At 49.0% G+C, this 23,645-nt stretch overlaps 1 protein-coding gene across 1 annotated transcript in view; it reads right to left on the reverse strand.

Moving 5' to 3' along the window:
- Nucleotides 1-4,231: 4,231 nt before the first annotated feature.
- Nucleotides 4,232-23,645, reverse strand: part of LOC130276146 (inter-alpha-trypsin inhibitor heavy chain H3-like) — a 55,345-nt gene continuing 35,931 nt past the window's right edge. The window contains exons 19-26 of the mRNA XM_056525097.1: nucleotides 23,245-23,265; nucleotides 23,086-23,103; nucleotides 22,828-22,857; nucleotides 21,699-21,815; nucleotides 5,659-5,827; nucleotides 5,086-5,234; nucleotides 4,635-4,710; nucleotides 4,232-4,431 (exon numbers count right to left, since the gene is read on the reverse strand). Of these exons, the coding sequence (XP_056381072.1) occupies nucleotides 4,302-4,431; nucleotides 4,635-4,710; nucleotides 5,086-5,234; nucleotides 5,659-5,827; nucleotides 21,699-21,815; nucleotides 22,828-22,857; nucleotides 23,086-23,103; nucleotides 23,245-23,265 (710 nt within the window). The 3' untranslated portion in view covers nucleotides 4,232-4,301. The remainder of the gene's footprint in view (nucleotides 4,432-4,634; nucleotides 4,711-5,085; nucleotides 5,235-5,658; nucleotides 5,828-21,698; nucleotides 21,816-22,827; nucleotides 22,858-23,085; nucleotides 23,104-23,244; nucleotides 23,266-23,645) is intronic.

A 23,645-nucleotide genomic window follows, 5' to 3' on the forward strand; every position in this document is an offset into this window, starting at 1 on the left:
ATACAGCAAAATGGTCTGAGATCCCCCTAGTGGGGTAGGAAATATCTCTTACCACCGGAAGGAGGTCCTCGGATGCCAGAGCGAGATCAATGAGCTATGGGCCTATGGGCCACGGAGTAAAAGGAAGTAGCCACCTCCAGAGGTCAGTAAGTCCCAACACCATGGTCAGCAGCAGTGGTGCGGTTGAGCATTGGATCAGGAGCCACGTTGAAATCACCTGTGAAAAAGACAGGATCAGAGGGAAAAGACAACAGTTTGTTAGTAATGAGCTCCAGCACAGAGACCTGAAAAGGAGGAGGTACATAAACAGAGACAAGAACAAAGGAATAAGAACCCAGAGAACAATGTAAAGTCCCAAATCTCCCAAAGTGGTCAAAGGCTGTTTGTGAAATCACTAACGGCAGGGACTTGGTGATTAACACAGAGACACCCCTAGCATAATTCGAGTAGGATGTATGGTAGCCCCTCGCTATCCAAGCCCTTTTCAGGGCAAGAACTTTCTGACTCATAATAAGAGTCTCCTGTAGACAAATATTGTGAGGAGACTGGCGTTTCACAAAATCTACACGTAAGGCCCTATTAAACTTAGAATGAAGCTCCCGAACATTCCAACTGACCGCCTTCAGGGACCCCATCATGAAAGATAAAACTGCATATGCACAGAAAAACACACAGGACCGGGATAGAGAAGGGCATCAGGACCACACATACCAACGCACCCAACAGAAAGACAAACAGGGCATAGACACAAAACATGTAGACAAAGGCAACAAAGCAGAACCAAAACATCCCCAAGAACACCCTAACACTAAACAGGACATAGTAAACATCTATTCCCTAACACAGTGCAAACCTAGACCCTAAATACAACTGCTACAGGGTGTTAAAAGAACACCAGGTAAGTCAAACTACTAGTACAAAAAAGCTCCCTCCCGCCACCCTGCCATAAACGAAAGCGGCTGGTAACTAATGAAAACTTAGGTCTTTAACAAGGTAGTCCAGGACAGTTCAATCCGGAGGTCTGACAGAGGGGGGGCTGCATCCACCCAGTGAAGAGCGTCAGTCGGAGAAGTAAAGAACTTAGTAGAGGCCCCATCCACCACTCTCAGGCGAGCAGAATACAACATCAAGTAGCGGTAGCCCTTGGCACGCAGCTTCGCCTGGACCTCTGTGAATTGTACCCGCCGCCTGCGCAGCTGCACAGAGAAATCAGGATAAAAGGACACTCTGCTTCCATCACAAATGACCTCGCCCTTTATACGCACTGCCCGGAGAATAGCATCTCTGTCCCTGAAGTGGAGAAGTTTGGCCAGGAAGGGACATGGAGGGCCACCAGAAGGAAGAGGCCGAGCCGGAACTCGGTGGGCCCCCTCAACAGAGAAATAAAGAGAGAACCTGTCCACAGGAAGAATCTCCTTCAGCCATGTTTCCAGGAACAGCACAGGATCATTCCCTTCCCACTAAGCGTATATTATTGCGTCTCAAGCGGTTCTCCATGTCATCCATGCGACTCAGAACTCCTGTAACCTGACGCTGCAGGGTATGAACACGCTCCAGCAGAATGTGTAAAGTATCTTCCACCGAAGAGACCCTACGCTCCACTTCTTCAGTGCGCTCACGTATCTTCTGGGTCTCATGTCACAAAATAACAAACTCCTACCGCAGTTCATCAACTTTAGTCACCATAACAGATTGACTGGAGGTCAGCCAAGAGCTCGGAGAACCGATGGTACATAGCTGTAGCATCATAGACAGGCCTTTCAGGGGACTGTTGCTGCTGGGGAGTCAGAGACCCTTCAAACAGTGACCAGGAGAATCACCCCCAGGACGGTCCTGAGGTCTGGAGAACTGGCTCAGCGCTTTTGCCGCCTGCACAGAAACTTTGGTAGCAAGCAGGAGCTGAAGCAGGGGCTGAGCACCAGGATCTCGTTGAGAAAGGCATCAGCAATAGGAGGACCCATCATCAGAGGAGGTTTCCTCATCAAACGTCGTCCGAGAAGCTTCAGCATATAGTTTGGATTTCTTATTCCTGTTGCGGGGACCACCCATGACTGACAGGACCATACACAGAGCAGGCAGAAAGGCACCAGAAACACAGTCCAAGGAGTGCAGGATATCTCTATAAATATATCAGGCCGAAGGCACCACAAGTCCCAGCAGTCCAGGGCCACACAAAGAACAGGTAGAGAGGCACTAGGTAGATAGATCAGGCCAGAGGGGGGACTCCAGTGTATGATGCAGTCCACAGAAGGCAGAAGAAGCACCACAAGTCCCAGCAAACCAGGGCCATACATAGAGCAGGTAAAGAGGCACTAGGTTGATATTGCAGGCAGGAGTTGGCACATGAGACAGCAGAAGCATCACAAGTCCCAGCAGGCCCACAGAGAGCAGGCAGAGAGGCTCTAGGTATATATGGCCAGCAGTAGGGGACCCACAGAGGGCCAGGCAGTCCACACCAAGCAAAAAAGATCACCACAAGTCCAAGCAAGTCAGGGCCCACAGAGAGCAGGTAGAAAGTCACTGTGTGATATTGCAGGCAATAAGGGTTATTGTAGGGAAGAAGCAGACCTCAGAGGCCAGTGCAGGCACCACAAGTCCCAGCAGGAGCCCAGCCAGGGCACAGATGTACTCACTCAGCAACCCCCCAGGAGCTAGCAGCCAGGAGCAGAGAAGTGTAGCAGGCTCCAGCCCGGTCTCAGAGTGTGACGTCAGCAGCCGCACTTCCCCTCTGGGGGGAGCTGCTATGGCCACCAGGAAAGAAGGCCCTACCCAAGAAGGCCGAAGGGGGTGCCCAGTCTTCAGGATGGCTGAAGTTCTAGAAGGGAGAAAATCCAGAGGAGGCCCTCTACAGCTCACTGCCACACCGCCCGGTCACAGAGGGTCATCTGCCCAGCCCGCACCAGCTCCGGACCTCCGCCTTACTCCACCGTTCAGTGCAGTAGGTCACAGTCACCAAAAGCCTCCCCCGCCACTCAGAGCCACCGGAGGCGGATCACCAGCAGCACCCCGCTCTCCTGCATCCGGAGGGACCGAACATAAGAAGACTGGCAATGAAAGGGTAAGATTTCAGGGGTATAAAACGGCAGGGCAGCGGGAGCTCTCAGAGCACACGTCTGCTCACTCCAGCATCCAGGCCACACACCTCAATTGCTTTACCTTATATGCACTTCTGCTTGCTGACATAAGGCTGTAGTGGACTTCCATACTTATTCTTATTGGTAATTTATTTTGCTGCCCTGATACCCCAGTGTATCTCATTTGTTCAGTTCCTTTGATCCACTTTAATTAATAAATAAGCACTTTATGTGTCATCAATAAAGAATGTTATTTTTTAAATTTACCTATGTTGTTGCAACATATTTTTGCTAGATTGTGTTTTTTTTTACACCAGACCTAGGAAATATCCCACAATACCTTCCAACTCATTTCATCTCTGGTCAGTTCTAGGTTTTATAGAAAACTATTGGCAGAAAAAGATCACCTGGTCCATCTAGTCTACCCTTATATTATTTCCTTCATGATTTTATCTTAAAAGGGGTGCTCCAGAGGTAGGATGGGTTTTGAGATGCCCAGTCTGTCCCTTATAAAAAAAAAATTAAACCTTTACACACCTTCCACACTCTCGTAATGCCTCCGGTAACGCTGGTCCAGTCCGATTCTCTTCTTGGTGCTGGGCCTCGATCCATCACAGTGCAGCTCAGAAAATCACTGGCTGTAGTGGTGTCCCGCCTTGGCCAGTGATTGGCTGAGCAGCAATGTGACATATTAAGTTCCAGCCCCAGGTCTTCATTCTGGTACCAAGGATTCTGCTGCATGCTGGTACCTGGGATTCTGCTGCATGCTGGTACCTGGGATTCTGCTGCACTGTGCACATGGAAGAGTTTCCGCTCCAGCTGTTTCTGGCACGGAAATTATGATTCCAGTGTACACGGGAAGAATGGACATGCTCATTCTTTTGGTGGACTCTGCACAAAATGCATTGCCGTCTATGAGACAGCGCATTTCCATGCGGCCCTAGCACTGGCTTATTATGCCTGTGGCTGCAGTCTGCAGCATGTCCGCACAGAGATTTTCCACGTGGACATTCTGGGGTGTGAACATAGCCTTAAAGTTTGCTGCACAATATTTGAAAATGCCAGTGAAATATAGTGGAAGAATATAGTTTGGTCAGATAAGAGCAGATTTGAACTGTTTGGATGCCATAATGATTACAGAGAGCAAATGAGGGAAATTGTATTTAATGTCATGCCACAGATTTTTTTCAACATTGTATTATTATAAGATTCTTCTTTTCTTTATTACTATGAAATTGTAAATATGTTCGATACAATGTACCCAGCTCCACCAAACAGGTTATCTGGCTTGAGGTAGACATGCTGACAGTGACCTCGCCGCTCCTCCCCATGTGGTGTGAAATCACAGCCTGTCGCCCTAAATAGAAAAGGTTACAGATGAATGTTATCTCAGTCAATTCTAGTGCAGGAGGGTATATGAGGAGTGTATGGTTATGTGTATATATCACCTATAGGGGACAGGATGTGACTAGAAGATCAGCAGATCACAGAGGACAATAGTGATCTCTCTGTGTCAACCATTGCATGTGTGGACTGGATACAATAATGTTATGTTATTACCTGTGAACAGGGATGATCTTCGGGCCCACGCTGAAGGAATCTGAGTTCATTCTTACATTGGTATTAATAATTTGACCTGAAATTTAATAAATAATGCAAGGTATGTAACAGAGGAGGAGCTTCACCCTTATAAATGGTTCTCTTCGGTTACCCATTCCCCCTCTCTTTAACGGACCCCCACTAATCCTATCCTGTTTCTATTTCCTCTCTTCCTTCTCCTTTTTTTGTGCTCACTGATGCTCCCATTTCTCTCCTCCCATTTCCCCTCTCTAATCCTTCCTCCTCTTTCTGCTCTTCTATCCCTCCTGTCTAATACCTTACTCCCTTTGGCTCCCTCATTCTCCACCACCCCATTTTTACTACTTGTTCGTAACATTCCTTTTTTATTCCCTTAATTTTCTTACATTCATCTGTGCCCATTTTGTGCTAATAATTCAATTTCATATCATACCAATTATCCCGACGGTGTGATTCACAGCTATGTATCGGCTTCCTATAAATAAGGACTGGTACAGTGAGTTTCCACTGAGGGTAATTGTAGCATTGGCTCCGACATTGAGAGGAAAAATCAATTGATTACTACTACTGGTTTTCAGAATCCTACAAAGAAAACAAAACCATGTGTCTTTAAGCAGTAATCACAGAAAACATTGAATGAACAGTAGAACAACAACCAATCTACAGGGTAAAAGGTAAGAAAAATGAGTAAGCAAAATAATTATTAAATGCATGTGAATGAGCAAATGACTATACGAGAAGAGGAAGGAATGTATGTATGTTTGTATGTATGATTACATAACAAACATAAATAAACAAACATGAACACTCAAATCAATAAACATGAAATTAATGAATTAATCAAAATAAAAGGATTAACAAATGAAGAAACAACCAGATGCCTAAATATGAATAAACCATTATATTTTGGAATGTGCTTTATGAATCTTGAGGAATCACACCAGAACACTGATCAGAACCACACATTATCCAGAAGTTAAACAGTTAAAAAAGTTGCACTACTGACCACTGACTTTCAATGGCTGTCGTCCAGTTGTAAACAGTGACTTGTTCATCCTGTATTACAATAATATTGTCTGTATTAACATTGGCCTTCAGATGCATTTTCTTATTCTCCAAGCCAAATCTCACAAAACTGCTACCATCTTCATTCAGTTTACCGTTGACTGTGACACCTAGCAACAAGAAAAAAACAAGGGGATAAATTCACCGTGGGGGGCTTGGGAAAAATGAAGAGTAATGTGACAAGCTTTGCTTCAAGAAAAAAAGATAAGTGACATTTGAAGAAAAGATAAGACTTTTCTCAAATACTGTACATATGAAGTGATTGAGCCCAGGAGAGCGTGAGCTGTGGAGGCAGCTGGGGGCTGCACTTGTGGAAGGCTGGGCCTTGTGGTGCACCACTGCCCTGTTACAAAGAGGTTTGAGGGTCTTGAAGGCTATCCCACACTCCTTAGGATAGTATGTTAGTGGTGTAGGAGCAACAGAGGTGTCAGTAGTGAGGTTCCAAGGGGACACACCCTGACAAAGGCATTCTGGCTGGTGATGGTTGGCAAGCCCTTAATATTGTAAATGCAGATAAAACCAAGACACCGGGAGTCAATTAGTTTAATGCTAATGGATCATTCTAAACAATTCAACATTTTACAAAAAATGAGGTCCAAACACTTTGGAAAATGTTTTCAAATATGGTAAAGGCACTTAATAGGTTACTCCGCCCCTAGACATCTTATTTTGTATCCAAAGGATAGGGGATATGATGTCTGATTGCTGCTGGGGACCCCCGCGTTCTCGGCTGTGGCACCCCAGACATCTGGTGCGTGGAGCGAACTTCGCTCTGAGCTGGATGACTGGCGATGCAGGGCGGAGGCTCGTGAAGTCACGGCCATGCACCCTCAATGCAAGTCTATGGGAGGGTGGCGTGACAGTGCACCCGATGCTCTAAATGAACACCGGGTGCAGCAGGGAGATCGTAGGGGTCTTCAGCGGCAGGACCCCTGAGATCAGACATCTTATTCCCTATCGTTTGGAAAGGGAATAAGATGTCTGGGGGCAGAGTACCCCTTTAACCTTTTTTACCTAAAGATGTTACTCACACTGGTTGGCAACCAGCGAGTAGTTGGTAACCAGTTTCATACTGCAGGATGCTGGCCTGAACTGAGACGTGTTGTGGCAGCCGCAAAGCACTAGTCCTGGTCTGAAGCCCTTGCAAGTACCAGAAAGCTATGAGGTCTTTGTGAAGCTTACTCTTCATGGTCCTTCATCTTAAAGTTCCAAAATTTGGTTGAAATTATTTTTAAGAATATTTAATAAAAGAGTAACCAGCTTATAAATAAGTGCAAAACAGTGCAAGGCACAATGATAAGAACAAGCGTATGTGCACAGAAATCAAGTCCATTAAAAAACCAAGTGTAACAGGAGCTCTAGTGAAGAAAACCTGGCGTAACGTACAGCAAATCCGCCTCAAGTAATGGGGACTATGTGCAAAATCGTCCCATAGAAGCCCACAATAAGACCTACCACACCCCCTATTACAAAGCAAAAGGAAAACTACCCATCAGCCTATCAACCCAGAGTCGAATAATCCAGCCAGGACTGCCAGACCTGCTGAAACACCTCCTCCTTATCTATAAGAATACTATGAAGATGGTCATTGACCATTATTCAACTTTATTTAGCCCTCACTAGCTCCAAGGTAACAACTGCAAATTTCACATTGACCTGTGTAAACTCCACAAGCAACGAACCTTGAGGCAGGTTCACCATACATGGAACGGACACCCACAGCTTTACAATGAGGAAAACATGATGGCAAATATCCCAGGACCATTTTAGTAATACGGTCAGGGACTAAGTACCTGTGCAAAAATACTTTATAGTTAGCCTTTCTGCCATATCCGCATGGAAAATGGTTAAGAAAAAACCTTCTCCCACTGCTCCATGTAAGAGAATTTACGGGAAGGGCACACCAAGTTAGAACAGATAGCTGAAAGAGTACGAGAAACTAAGGATAAAGCGAACACAGAGATTTAAAAAAACAAAAAATGTAGAGACAGTAATATCAGCACTAACATTCTTCAGAGTAGCTACAATATGAACCGGTTAAAGCAAAACAGCTTCAGACATTGGCATATGGTAAACAGACTAACTTTGGAAAATTCCAAGTCTGTATGGAAAGTCCTCAGTATGGTTGAGACCCAGCCTCAAAGCAGGATTAGAAAATAATCATGCCACAGGCGTATAGGGTGAGGCCAAACATTGAGTAAGAGTCTATCTATCCCATACAGCCAAGGTAGAAAAAAGGAGAGATCATAACATAGTCGGCCATCTTTTCTGCGGGACCCAAGGCAACGAGTCGATAGGCATAGAAGGACATGCAGCCTGTTCAATAGTTAACCATTGTAAAGGAGAAAGTTTACGATGAATAGAAACCACAGGAACCAACCAAACTTTATATATATATATATATATATATATGTGCTCTAAAACCACCACACTTCCTGGATATGTTCCCTGTAAACCTTCCTGCCTGATATGCATGGCTCCTGTAGCCTCTGTTGTCTTTTCTGGCTGCTTGATATTCTTTGCCATTTTTTTCCCCCTTGCCTACATCTCCCAGCAATCATTGCAGCTCTGCCAGCCCCCACACTCCTGCTCTAAGCAGCAGAGAGAGATTAAGTGTCTGAGTGGCTGAGGCTGCACACACCTCCCAGTTCTCAGTACTTAAAGGAGTACTCCACCCCTAGACATCTTATCCCATATCCAAAGGATAGGGGATAAGATGTCTGATCGTGGGGGTCCCGCCACTGGGGACCCCCCACAATCTCAGCTGCAGTACCCTGTTGTCATCACTGCACAGAGCAAACTCGCTCTGTGCATAATGACGGGCGATACAGGGGCTGGAGCATCGTGATGTCTCGGCCCACCCCCTTAATACAAGTCTATTGTAGGGGGCATGGCAGCAGTCACGCCCCCTCCCATAGATTTTTATTGAGGGGGCAGGCCGTGACATCACGACGCTCCAGCCCCTGTATCGCCCGTCATTATGCACAGAGCGAGTTTGCTCTGTGCAGTGATGACAACAGGGTGCTACAGCCGAGATTGTGGGGGTCCCAAGTGGCGGGACCCCCGCGATCAGACATCTTATCCCCTATCCTTTGGATAAGGGATAAGATGTCTAGGGGCGGAATACCCCTTTAAGCATGACTCATCAGTGCAGGGCACAAACCACATGGTCTCTCAGAAGGGTGGGGCTGCTTTCACAGAGGCATTTGGATGATGTCATTCCCTCACTTCATGCATGTAAGTGACAACCAAAGAGAAGAAACTGCTCTATATAGCTAATGAATTATACTTAGACAATTAAATAGGTTGATGAGAGGGAAAGGATGGGCTATGGGTTTAGTTCCCCTGAGTTCCCCTTTAAGTTAAAGGGTCATCTTAACAGAAGAGATATGGCCTAGCTAGGATAAATTCAAAGAAAGAAAATTCTTCAAGTCTTTCTTCAAGGACTTCCATAGAGGGCTATAATTGGTATTATATAAACATTCAAATGTAGAAATAAATTTTTTTTAAATTCTGTCTCAGTAATTCGGCCATGTGTGGGGGAACTCTAGTGATTAAGAGCCTCAGATTTGTTTGTGGTATCCGGGTACCGTATTGCATACCGTACCTAGTGTGGTGGTCCCCAAAGTCAGAGTAACTACGCTCAGGTAGGGTCCCCCAGGTGGGACAGCCCCAAGCGCCTCTTCTCTACTCTAATTCTACAGTCTTAATATACGAATATATTTAATAATACCGTATATTTAATATAATGTGTAGTACTTACCTTGTTTAGCGTCGCAGGACCTTCGGTCATGTGACCATGTTAATATCCTCTATGGTATGCTGGAGGACCTTTGATACCCATAATCCTTTGTAATGGTGATTGACACAAATATTGGACCAATGTTACGCCGAGCGCTCCGGGTCCCCGCTCCTCCCCGGAGCGCTCGCTTCACTCTCCCCGCGGCAGCGCTCCGGTCACGTCCTCTGACCCGGGGCGCTGCGATTCCGCTGCCAGCCGGGATGCGATCCGCGATGCGGGTAGCGCCCGCTCGCGATGCGCACCCCGGCTCCCCTACCTGACTCGCTCTCCGTCTGTTCTGTCCCGGCGCGCGCGGCCCCGCTCCCTAGGGCGCGCGCGCGCCGGGTCTCTGCGATTTAAAGGGCCACTGCGCCGCTGATTGGCGCAGTGGTCCCAATTAGTGTGTTCACCTGTGCACTTCCCTATATCACCTCACTTCCCCTGCACTCCCTTGCCGGATCTTGTTGCCTTAGTGCCAGTGAAAGCGTTCCTTGTGTGTTCCTTGCCTGTGTGTCCAGACCTTCTGCCGTTGCCCCTGACTACGATCCTTGCTGCCTGCCCCGACCTTCTGCTACGTCCGACCTTGCTTTTGCCTACTCCCTTGTACCGCGCCTATCTTCAGCAGCCAGAGAGGTGAGCCGTTGCTAGTGGATACGACCTGGTCACTACCGCCGCAGCAAGACCATCCCGCTTTGCGGCGGGCTCTGGTGAAAACCAGTAGTGGCTTAGAACCGGTCCACTAGCACGGTCCACGCCAATCCCTCTCTGGTACAGAGGATCCACTACCTGCCAGCCGGCATCGTGACAGTAGATCCGGCCATGGATCCCGCTGAAGTTCCTCTGCCAGTTGTCGCTGACCTCACCACGGTGGTCGCCCAGCAGTCACAACAGATAGCGCAACAAGGCCAACAGCTGTCTCAACTGACCGTTATGCTACAACAGTTACTACCACAGCTTCAGCAGTCATCTCCTCCGCCAGCTCCTGCACCTCCTCCGCAGCGAGTGGCCGCTCCTGGGATACGCTTATCCTTGCCGGATAAATTTGATGGGGACTCTAAGTTTTGCCGTGGCTTTCTTTCCCAATGTTCCCTGCATCTGGAGATGATGTCGGACCTGTTTCCCACTGAAAGGTCTAAGGTGGCTTTCGTAGTCAGCCTTCTGTCCGGAAAAGCCCTGTCATGGGCCACACCGCTCTGGGACCGCAATGACCCCGTCACTGCCTCTGTACACTCCTTCTTCTCGGAAATCCGAAGTGTCTTTGAGGAACCTGCCCGAGCCTCTTCTGCTGAGACTGCCCTGTTGAACCTGGTCCAGGGTAATTCTTCCGTTGGCGAGTATGCCGTACAATTCCGTACTCTTGCTTCAGAATTGTCCTGGAATAATGAGGCCCTCTGCGCGACCTTCAAAAAAGGCCTATCCAGCAACATTAAAGATGTTCTGGCCGCACGAGAAATTCCTGCTAATCTACATGAACTTATTCACCTAGCCACTCGCATTGACATGCGTTTTTCCGAAAGGCGTCAGGAACTCCGCCAAGATATGGACTCTGTTCGCACGAGGCGTTGCTTCTCCTCGTCTCCTCTCTCCTCTGGTCCCCTGCAATCTGTTCCTGTGCCTCCCGCCGTGGAGGCTATGCAGGTCGACCGGTCTCGCCTGACACCTCAAGAGAGGACACAACGCCGTATGGAGAACCTCTGCCTGTACTGTGCTAGTACCGAACACTTCCTGAGAGATTGTCCTATCCGTCCTCCCCGCCTGGAAAGACGTACGCTGACTCCGCACAAAGGTGAGACAGTCCTTGATGTCTACTCTGCTTCTCCACGTCTTACTGTGCCTGTGCGGATGTCTGCCTCTGCCTTCTCCTTCTCTACAGTGGCCTTCTTGGACTCTGGATCTGCAGGAAATTTTATTTTGGCCTCTCTCGTCAAAAGGTTCAACATCCCGGTGACCAGTCTCGCCAGACCCCTCTACATCAATTGTGTAAATAATGAAAGATTGGACTGTACCATACGTTTCCGCACGGAGCCCCTTCTTATGAGCATCGGATCTCATCATGAGAGGATTGAACTTTTGGTCCTCCCCAATTGCACCTCGGAAATTCTCCTTGGACTTCCCTGGCTTCAACTTCATTCCCCTACCCTGGATTGGTCCACTGGGGAGATCAAGAGTTGGGGGTCCTCTTGTTCCAAGTACTGTCTAAAACCGGTTCCCAGTAACCCTTGCCGTAACTCTGTGGTTCCTCCTGTAACCGGTCTCCCTAAGGCCTATATGGACTTCGCGGATGTTTTCTGCAAAAAACAAGCTGAGACTCTACCTCCTCACAGGCCTTATGATTGCCCTATCGACCTCCTCCCGGGCACTACTCCACCCCGGGGCAGAATTTATCCTCTCTCTGCCCCAGAGACTCTTGCCATGTCCGAATACGTCCAGGAGAATCTAAAAAAGGGCTTTATCCGTAAATCCTCCTCTCCTGCCGGAGCCGGATTTTTCTTTGTGTCCAAAAAAGATGGCTCCCTACGTCCTTGCATTGACTACCGCGGTCTTAATAAAATCACGGTTAAGAACCGCTACCCCTTACCCCTCATCTCTGAACTCTTTGATCGCCTCCAAGGTGCCCACATCTTCACTAAATTGGACTTAAGAGGCGCCTATAACCTCATCCGCATCAGAGAGGGGGACGAGTGGAAAACGGCATTTAACACCAGAGATGGACACTTTGAGTATCTGGTCATGCCCTTTGGACTGTGCAACGCCCCTGCCGTCTTCCAAGACTTTGTCAATGAAATTTTTCGTGATCTGTTATACTCCTGTGTTGTTGTATATCTGGACGATATCCTAATTTTTTCTGCCAATCTAGAAGAACACCGCCAGCATGTCCGTATGGTTCTTCAGAGACTTCGTGACAACCAACTCTATGCCAAAATTGAGAAATGTCTGTTTGAATGCCAATCTCTTCCTTTTCTAGGATATTTGGTCTCTGGCCAGGGACTACAGATGGATCCAGACAAACTCTCTGCCGTCTTAGATTGGCCACGCCCCTCCGGACTCCGTGCTATCCAATGCTTTTTGGGGTTCGCCAATTATTACAGGCAATTTATTCCACATTTTTCTACCATTGTGGCTCCTATCGTGGCTTTAACCAAAAAAAATGCTGATCCCAAGTCCTGGCCTCCTCAAGCAGAAGACGCCTTTAAACGACTCAAGTCTGCCTTTTCTTCGGCTCCCGTCCTCTCCAGACCTGACCCTTCCAAACCCTTCCTATTGGAGGTTGATGCCTCCTCAGTGGGAGCTGGAGCTGTTCTTCTACAAAAAAATTCTTCCGGGCATGCTGTCACTTGTGGTTTTTTCTCTAGGACCTTCTCTCCAGCGGAGAGGAACTACTCCATCGGGGATCGAGAGCTTCTAGCCATTAAATTAGCACTTGAGGAATGGAGGCATCTGCTGGAGGGATCAAGTTCTCCTGTTATTATCTACACCGACCACAAGAACCTCTCCTACCTCCAGTCTGCCCAACGGCTGAATCCTCGCCAGGCCCGGTGGTCTCTGTTCTTTGCCCGATTTAATTTTGAGATTCACTTTCGTCCTGCCGATAAGAACATTAGGGCCGATGCTCTCTCTCGTTCCTCGGATGCCTCAGAAGTTGAACTCTCTCCGCAACACATCATTCCACCTGACTGCCTGATCTCCACTTCTCCTGCCTCCATCAGGCAGACTCCTCCAGGAAAGACCTTTGTTTCTCCTCGCCAACGCCTCGGAATCCTCAAATGGGGTCACTCCTCCCATCTCGCAGGTCATGCGGGTATCAAGAAATCTGTGCAACTCATCTCCCGCTTCTATTGGTGGCCGACTCTGGAGACGGATGTTGTGGACTTTGTGCGAGCCTGCACTATCTGTGCCCGGGATAAGACTCCTCGCCAGAAGCCCGCTGGTTTTCTTCATCCTCTGCCTGTCCCCGAACAGCCTTGGTCTCTGATTGGTATGGATTTTATTACTGATTTACCCCCTTCCCGTGGCAACACTGTTATTTGGGTGGTCGTTGATCGATTCTCCAAAATGGCACATTTCATCCCTCTTCCTGGTCTTCCTTCTGCGCCTCAGTTGGCTAAACAATTTTTTGTACACATTTTTCGTCTTCACGGGTTGCCTACGCAGATTGTCTCGGATAGAGGCGTCCAATTCGTGTCTAAATTCTGGAGGGCTCTCTGTAAACAACTCAAGATTAAATTAAATTTTTCTTCTGCATATCATCCCCAGTCCAATGGACAAGTAGAAAGGATTAACCAGATCTTGGGTGATTATTTGCGACATTTTGTTTCCTCCCGCCAGGATGACTGGGCAGATCTCCTCCCATGGGCCGAATTCTCGTACAACTTCAGGATCTCTGGTCTTCCTCCAAATCCCCATTTTTCGTGGTGTACGGCCGTCACCCTCTTCCCCCCCTCCCTACTCCCTTGCCCTCTGGTCTGCCCGCTGTGGATGAAATTTCTCGTGACCTTTCCATCATATGGAGAGAGACCCAAAATTCTCTCTTACAGGCTTCATCACGCATGAAGAGGTTCGCGGATAAGAAAAGAAGAGCTCCCCCCGTTTTTTCCCCTGGAGACAAGGTATGGCTCTCCGCTAAATATGTCCGCTTCCGTGTCCCTAGCTACAAGTTGGGACCACGCTATCTTGGTCCTTTCAAAATTTTGTGTCAAATTAATCCTGTCTCTTATAAACTTCTTCTTCCTCCCTGTCACGATGCCGGCTGGCAGGTAGTGGATCCTCTGTGCCAGAGAGGGATGGAGAGGACCGCGCTAGTGGACCGGTTCTAAGCCACTACAGGTTTTCACCAGAGCCCGCCGCAAAGCGGGATGGTCTTGCTGCGGCGGTAGTGACCAGGTCGTATCCACTAGCAACGGCTTACCTCTCTGGCTGCTGAAGATGCTGAAGATAGGCGAGGTACAAGGGAGTAGGCAGAAGCAAGGTCGGACGTAGCAGAAGGTCGGGGGCAGGCGGCAAGGATCGTAGTCAGGGGCAACGGCAGGAGGTCAGGAACACGGACTAGGAACAGACAAGGGAACGCTTTCACTAGGCACAAGTGCATCAAGATCCGGCAAGGGAGTGCAGGGGAAGTGACTAGATATAGGGGAGTGCACAGGTGGGAGCCAATTAAGCTAATTAGGAAGATTGGGCCAGGCACCATCATTGGTGCACTGGCCCTTTAAATCGCAGAGACCCGGCGCGCGCGCGCCCTAGGGAGTGGGGCCGCGCGCGCCGGGACAGGACCGAGGGAGAGCGAGTCAGGTACGGGGACCGGAGTGCGCATCGCGAGCGGGCGCTATCCGCATCGCGAATCGCACCCCGGCTGAAGGCGGGACCGCAGCGCACCCGGTCAGTGGATCTGACCGGGGCGCTGCAACAACGAAGATGAGGCGAGCGCTCCGGGGAGGAACGGGGACCCGGAGCGCTCGGCGTAACAGTACCCCCCCCCTTGGGTCTCCCCCTCTTCTTGGGGCCAAAGAACCTGAGGAAAAAAAACTCAATTTTTCCGAGATGAGGTCCAATGCAAATTAGGAGGGGTTCTGTGTGGAAATGTACGAGACAGTCCAATCTTTTATTGTAAAAACAATAGATGTAGAGGGGTCTGGCGAGACTGGTCACAGGAACGTAGAACCTGTTGATGAGAGAGGCCAAAAAAATTTTTCCTGCAGATCCGGAATCCAAGAAGAGCATAGTAGAGAAGGAGAAGGTAGAGGCAGATATCCGCACAGGCACAGTAAGGCGTGGAGAAGCAGAGTTGACATCAAGAACTGTGTCACCTTTGTGCGGAGTCAGCGTACGTCTTTCCAGGCGGGGAGGACGGATAGGACAATCCTTCAGGAAGTGTTCGGTACCGGCATAGTACAGGCAGAGATTCTCCATGCGGCGTCGTGTCCTCTCTTGAGGTGTCAAGCGAGACCGGTCAACTTGCATAGCCTCCGCGGCGGGAAGCACAGGAACAGATTGCAGAGGACCAGAGGAGAGAGGAGCCGGGGAGAAAAAACGCTTCGTGCGAACAAAGTCCATATCCAGGCGGAGCTCCAGACGCCATCCGGAAGAACGCATGTCAATGCGAGTGGCAAGATGAATGAGTTCATGTAGGTCAGCAGGAGTCTCTCGTGCGGCCAGAACATCTTTAATGTTGCTGGATAGGCCTTTTTTAAAGGTCGCGCAGAGAACCTCACTATTCCAGGACAACTCGTAAGCAAGAGCACGGAACTGAATGGCGTACTCGCCAACGGAAGAAACACCCTGGGCCAGGTTCAGCAGGGCAATCTCGGCTGAAGAAGCTCGGGCAGGTTCCTCAAAGACACTTCGAATTTCCGAGAAGAAGGAGTGTACAGAGGCAGTGACGGGGTCATTGCGGTCCCAGAGCGGTGCGGCCCATGACAGGGCCTTTCCAGACAGAAGGCTGACTACGAAAGCCACCTTAGACCTTTCAGTAGGAAACTGGTCCGACATCATCTCCAAGTGCTGGGAACATTGCGAAAGAAAGCCACGGCAATACTTAGAGTCCCCATCAAATTTGTCCGGCAAGGACAGGCAGAGGCTAGGAGTGGCCACTCGCTGCGGAGGAGGTGCAGGAGCTGGCGGAGGAGAAGATTGCTGGAGAAGTTGCGACTGAAGTTGGTGCGAAATGGTGGACATTTCCGACAGCTGACGGGTTAGAAGGGCGATCAGTCGGGCTTGCTGGGCGGCCACCGTGGTTAGGTCAGCGACAACTGACAGAGGAACTTCAGCGGGATCCATGGCCGGATCTACTGTCACGATGCCGGCTGGCAGGTAGTGGATCCTCTGTGCCAGAGAGGGATGGAGAGGACCGCGCTAGTGGACCGGTTCTAAGCCACTACAGGTTTTCACCAGAGCCCGCCGCAAAGCGGGATGGTCTTGCTGCGGCGGTAGTGACCAGGTCGTATCCACTAGCAACGGCTTACCTCTCTGGCTGCTGAAGATGCTGAAGATAGGCGAGGTACAAGGGAGTAGGCAGAAGCAAGGTCGGACGTAGCAGAAGGTCGGGGGCAGGCGGCAAGGATCGTAGTCAGGGGCAACGGCAGGAGGTCAGGAACACGGACTAGGAACAGACAAGGGAACGCTTTCACTAGGCACAAGTGCATCAAGATCCGGCAAGGGAGTGCAGGGGAAGTGACTAGATATAGGGGAGTGCACAGGTGGGAGCCAATTAAGCTAATTAGGAAGATTGGGCCAGGCACCATCATTGGTGCACTGGCCCTTTAAATCGCAGAGACCCGGCGCGCGCGCGCCCTAGGGAGTGGGGCCGCGCGCGCCGGGACAGGACCGAGGGAGAGCGAGTCAGGTACGGGGACCGGAGTGCGCATCGCGAGCGGGCGCTATCCGCATCGCGAATCGCACCCCGGCTGAAGGCGGGACCGCAGCGCACCCGGTCAGTGGATCTGACCGGGGCGCTGCAACAACGAAGATGAGGCGAGCGCTCCGGGGAGGAACGGGGACCCGGAGCGCTCGGCGTAACACTCCCTCTCTTCGTATCCCTAATGCCTTTCACGTCTCTCTTCTCAAACCACTCATCCTCAACCGTTTTTCTCCCAAATCTGTTCCTCCCACTCCTGTTTCCGGCTCCTCGGACATCTTCTCGGTCAAAGAAATTTTAGCTGCCAAAAAGGTCAGAGGGAAAAATTTTTTTTTAGTGGACTGGGAGGGTTGTGGTCCTGAAGAGAGATCCTGGGAACCTGAGGACAACATCCTTGATAAAAGTCTGCTCCTCAGGTTCTCAGGCTCTAAGAAGAGGGGGAGACCCAAGGGGGGGGGTACTGTTACGCCGAGCGCTCCGGGTCCCCGCTCCTCCCCGGAGCGCTCGCTTCACTCTCCCCGCGGCAGCGCTCCGGTCACGTCCTCTGACCCGGGGCGCTGCGATTCCGCTGCCAGCCGGGATGCGATCCGCGATGCGGGTAGCGCCCGCTCGCGATGCGCACCCCGGCTCCCCTACCTGACTCGCTCTCCGTCTGTTCTGTCCCGGCGCGCGCGGCCCCGCTCCCTAGGGCGCGCGCGCGCCGGGTCTCTGCGATTTAAAGGGCCACTGCGCCGCTGATTGGCGCAGTGGTCCCAATTAGTGTGTTCACCTGTGCACTTCCCTATATCACCTCACTTCCCCTGCACTCCCTTGCCGGATCTTGTTGCCTTAGTGCCAGTGAAAGCGTTCCTTGTGTGTTCCTTGCCTGTGTGTCCAGACCTTCTGCCGTTGCCCCTGACTACGATCCTTGCTGCCTGCCCCGACCTTCTGCTACGTCCGACCTTGCTTTTGCCTACTCCCTTGTACCGCGCCTATCTTCAGCAGCCAGAGAGGTGAGCCGTTGCTAGTGGATACGACCTGGTCACTACCGCCGCAGCAAGACCATCCCGCTTTGCGGCGGGCTCTGGTGAAAACCAGTAGTGGCTTAGAACCGGTCCACTAGCACGGTCCACGCCAATCCCTCTCTGGTACAGAGGATCCACTACCTGCCAGCCGGCATCGTGACAACCAATAAGCACTAGTCCAGCCCCTGCCCATATAATGGAGCTGTAGCCAATTATCGCTCTCTTGGGTTGCTGCTCTCGTGGATGCCGGACTAGCAGGATGGATCTGTGCAACTTTCAAAGACACGCTAGGCCTTAAAACCGCCCGGCCTCAGCGGAACTTAAACCGTGAGTTCTAAACTACCCCCGCTAAAGCTAGCGTGACTACTGGACCGCAACTAAATCCCCTAAATCCAGTGGAACAGCGCATATTATCCTAAAGACTCTAAATTGCTAAAGTCCCAACCTTTGTCAATCTCTAAAGAAAGCTTGCATGTATAGCAACTGTTCCGGTTATGAAGCTTGCATAAAATCTTCAGTAAAAGTTACAACTGTTTCAGCAAACTCTCCGGTTTTGGAAATTCCATTATTATCTACCTCCCTATCGCTCTTGGGAAGGGTGGCGGTAGGACAAGCATTACTGAGGAGCACTCACCCTGGCATCACAAATAGCAAGGGTTAACAAGCACCCTTCAGTCACCACACAGCTACACTCCCCATACCTTACTCCCCCAGGCTATCACATAGCTTTTTGGTGTCCTACGAACAGGATACGGGTGTGTGCCTACAACTGTTGCCACCAAGTAAAGTGTACTCCCCCTATGTAAAAAAAACTGTATTAATGTGTTACGAAGCACCATCCAAGAGTACGGAAGTGTGTGTATGGTGCCGCGTGCAGAGAGCACACGCGAAAAGTACGGGCGGAGGCGAAAATGTATTTGCTGCGACAATGTGTAAAGTGAGAAGTGAATGTATGCTACGATCCTCTGGTCCGGTCAGCGATGCAAGAGTTAACCTGCTGCCGGAAAATCGCGCAAAGAAAGCCGAAAGGGAACTTAAATTCACTGTTGTAGTTTCCGGGGGGAACGGGAGTCGGGGCTGCACCGATAACGTCCTTCCGGCCGGCAGCCATTTTGGAGAAGCCCAATATAAAAGGAGCCCTGCACAGTGACCTCTTCAGTCTGCACAAAGGAGAGCCGGAAGGTACAGACATGGCGGAGAGCAGCGTTCCACGTGGCATGCGCACCAAAATGGAACAAAGGAAAGTTGCGGCGGTCGCAGCCCAACTGTTCCACGATCTTGCCGATCATCTGCAGCGGTTATCACTGGATTAAGAGGGGGCCTGCAATCTTCCCCCACTGCCCGATGATGATGACGACTGGCCGGATACCCCTCAAGGGGAAGTCGCAGAGACATCTGGAGCACCCTCACCCGTGAGACTGTCCCCTCACCACCGGACATGGGGTTCGTGGGCTGAGATCCAGACGGAGGAATCCTCTGTAAGTACACCATCAGAGGCTGCCTTCTCTTCCTCCACCAGCCCCGAGCCAGAAATACCCCTGTCCACTTTGCAGCGTGCACGACCGTGCTCACCAAAATTGCCCCATTGGGTCTTTGGGGATGAACCTGATTTGATCCAGTACATGCATGATGTTCTTCAACCCCTGCCTGGGAAGCCTCTTCCACCGGTCCCTAAGGCACAGAGGGAAAGGGCCCGTCAGGAGGCCGAAACAGCCGACATGATGGAAAAGTTAAAGGCCCGACACAGAGAACTTTATGCTCCTAAGCACATTCATCTGCCTCCTGAGGAGAGGATCCGCTATCAAGAAAACACCAAAGAGCTGGAGGCACTCTTCATCTGCAAGTGGGATCATACCCGAGAAGGGGAGAAGCCCTTGGAACGTCGTAGAGCAACAGTGGCCAAGTTCGACAAGGTCAGAGGTTATGGTACCCTCATTAATTGCCACACCGGCTATACCATCCTCGTAAACCGGCGAGCTGTACAGAGGTCATATCTCCACAAAAAGTTCCATTCCTTGGAGGTGGGTGAGATAGTAGAGTACACCCCTGTCCGGGGGCTGCGAGGAGAGTGGGCTGCCGCAGTCACCAGACCAGCTGCTCCAACCCAGCTTTCTTTCAAGTACTTTCCTTCTAATGATTGGGTGGCGGACCCCTTCTACCTTCAACAAAGTACCCAGGCCTACTCCTATTAAGGAGGTTTGGCCTACCCAGCAGGTACCAACCAATGTACCTAGGCCTACTCCCGACCCGGAGGTTTGGCCTGCCCACCAGGTACCAACGAAAGTGCTGCGGCCCACTCCCGACGAGGAGGTGGGGTCGAATCAACCAGCACCAACTGTTAGTCTCAATCCTACTGTCATACTCTACCCTTACTAATGTGGTGTGGGAGAGCCACATTAATTATTTGCCTGCTCGTGATCCTGAGAGGGGTAGAGGCTCTAGGCGAGGAGCAGGACGTCATCCCCAGAGTTTCGTCTGAACCGTGACTCTATTCTTGTGTTAAAGTTTTTTTTGTCTTCACAGACTTTCTGCAAAGTTTAAGAAATGTGCCTAGCATGACTATGCTAAGACTGTCACCGTCAAGATTTTGTGCCTGGTCCTTAGACCAAGAGACTCCTAGAGGTAAGAGATTCGTAAGTGTGTGCCCGGCTACTAGCTCTAGCCTTGAAATTTGGACTCTAGTACTCCTTGCATTATTAATGGGAGACGAAAGAAACCCCCGCATGTTAACCCTAGCTATAGGCTTAGAATACAGAGTAAGAAAATAAGGACAAAACCCCCACCTATCCAAAATAAAAAATAGATAGTCCCAGTTAAGGGAATCAAAGGCTTTATGAAGATCAAGTGACAGATATAAGGCAGAAGCGACCTTTCTAGAGAAATAAGTTCAATAGCCCTTCTAATTTAATTGAGCACCTGCCTATTGGGTATAAACCCCACTTGATCAGGGTGAATGTACAGTGCAAAAAAAGAATTGAGGCGTGTTGCCAAAATTTTCCCAGAAAGAATGAGCTTTACCTGGTTTAGGGATTACAGAAATATAGCAACCTTTCCTGACCCCCTGCAATCTCCTGACCGGCTCCCCGGTGTTCTGAACATTTGTGTTCAGAACAACGGCTTTTCTCCTGTCCGGAGCGGCTGTGGCGCACATCAAGACTCACTGATAGGTAACTCATTAGACTATCACCTCCCTTTCTATACAATGTTTTGCAATGTTAATCAATAAGTTATGCAAACTATAGAGTATATAGTATATAGTAAACAAAGCAAAAACATATCATAAAACTGGTGAATTAAATTACCAAAAGACCCCAATGGGCAGTTAATCAGCATAATACACATTTGGTAAACAAGAGCCTTAAAGGGGTACTCCACCCCTAGACAACTTATCACATATCCAAAAGCACCCCAGACATCCCAGACATCCGGTGCACGGAGAAAACTTCGTTCCATGCCGGATGACTGGTGATGCGGGGTGGAGGTTCGTGACGTCACGGCCACGCCCCGCTTGTGATGTCACGGCCATGCCCTCCTCAATGCAAGTCTATGGTAGGCAGCGTGATGGCGGTCACGCCCCCTTCCATAGACTTGCATGAGGGGATGTGGTCGTGACGTCACGGGCGGGGCGTGGCCGTAACGTCACGAGCCTCCAGCGCTGCACCTTATGCTCTAAACGAATGACGGGTGCAGCAGGGAGAACACGGGGGTCCCCAGCGGTGGGACCCACGCGATAAGACATCTTTTCCCCTATTCTTGGGGGCGGAGTACCCCTTAACTTTATGTTATACAGAATATTATTTATTAGCCATGCAATTAGGTTTTACTTCAAACACATACATGCCACTTACCTGTAAATTCATCATAAAACAAGTTAACAGTAGCATTCTGAGCCTCAGTAATTTTGACACAGATTCTGTCTGGACCATTCAGATTGTCTAAAACAATGTGAAATTTCTCACAAGATGCTGTAAAAAGAATCCATAAGTTAAAAATTATATGAAGGCTCCTTCTTCATAGCGATGCCTCTCCTGACAGTCTACATGCACCCAAATAAATTAAAATTGTGTTAGTGCACTAGGTTGATGCACTAAAGCAAAAAGTGCATGAAATCAGAAAAAATTGTGCAAAATTACGTATGTACATTAAAATTTTGCCACATATTGGAGTAAAGTACATCAGCCATAAAGCATTAAACAAAACTGGAAATTGCCTAGTTCAGCGAGTTGCACTACATTTTTCATTTCCATATTATTATTTTTTTTTTTATATTTGCCACAATTTGCTATTTTTGCCATCTTATTAGGTGATGCATTGTACAACACTATTGATAAAACAGTCGCCTCTGAGCGCCCCACGCCAGACCTGCCTTCCTATCCACCGGAGGTTCTGAGGAGGAGCTGTGAGACTTTTGCTTCGGTGGTGAGTGCATGATTCTTTTGTTTCTTTTTGCTATTATAGTGCCTGAGATACTTTTGTGGGATTCATCTTAGCACCACTGCTGGTCTCGTTATCCTATGAAACCTCAGTGTAAGCCCGGATCTCACCTGCCGTTGTCAAGGTTGCAGTGCCACTTCAATTCTACTGCTGTCTAGGAATGAGGGGTCTAGGAATGAGGGGGTTAGGTTTCTATGATAGGCCATGCAATGCTCCACTGGGAACAAAAAGGAAAAGTATCTCTCCTCCTGAAATATGAAACTTAAAAAAGAACTTTCTTGCCACCTATTGGAGGTAGTATCACTGCAAGTTAATTTCGGACCCCTTTAAATGCCCTGAAACATGACTAGGGATTATCAGCCAAGGCAGAATCTCATCCAGAAGGAAAAGCTACCCATCTTTTGTTTGTTAATTCTTCTGGTTTTAGTTTGAGAGTCATTTTGGGGTCAGGTGCTCCCACAATCCTCTGCAAAAGAGCTGAGCTATAGTGGCAGCAGGCAGACAACTTTCCCAATAGAAGTCTTTAGAAAGGAAATAACTTACGCGGTCTCGCTGTAAACAACTTGGCAATATCTAAAACAGAGAAGAGAAGAGGTGGAAATTCGGATGCTAAAAATAGCGCCCCATTTATAAAGTATCAAGCCGCCTATCTAAATAGGTTTCGTTGTGCCTGGAAGAATTCGCTTTGGGGGTGTCAGGCAATTTGCCGAGTTTATATGTGATGTGGATGATCCCCATTCTGTTATAATGTAACTATTCATTATATAATAGTAAGATAAATAGATTCTAAAGGATACTCACTGCTGTCAGGATCCCAATCTGAAATGAAAGAAACATGGAAGATTTTTTATTAGAAAATACTGTAAGCTCATGTTCCAAATCTGTGTAAAACATTGTAAAATATCAAAAACAGACTAGTAAAGCAGAATATTGGGGATCAAGGGGAATATAATTACGTACATTCCTGCATGTCGTGGTCTCCTGGAGGAAGAGAGGGAAACACACGATCACACAAATAATTATAAGTAACATTCAGATGATGTTTTATCACAAAATGAAATATATATGGTGGTATTATATGGGCACTATATGGCACGATTATTTTTACAATTTTTTAAGATGATTTTTATTATTTTTATTATTATATTTATTTCTTTTTTATAGTGCCCTCGGTTCTAGTTTATGGTGGCAGTTTATTGGCATTGCATAGCTCAGTGGTCTCCAACCTGCGGACCTCCAGATGTGGCAAAACTACAACTCCCAGCATGCTGGGAGTTGTAGTTTTGCCACATCTGGAGGTCCGCAGGTTGGAGACCACTGGCATAGCTGTTAAGTATGAAGCATATGGTGGTATTAGCTAC

This window comes from Hyla sarda, chromosome 6 (assembly GCF_029499605.1).
Source record: "Hyla sarda isolate aHylSar1 chromosome 6, aHylSar1.hap1, whole genome shotgun sequence".
Classification (NCBI taxonomy): Eukaryota; Metazoa; Chordata; class Amphibia; order Anura; family Hylidae; genus Hyla; species Hyla sarda.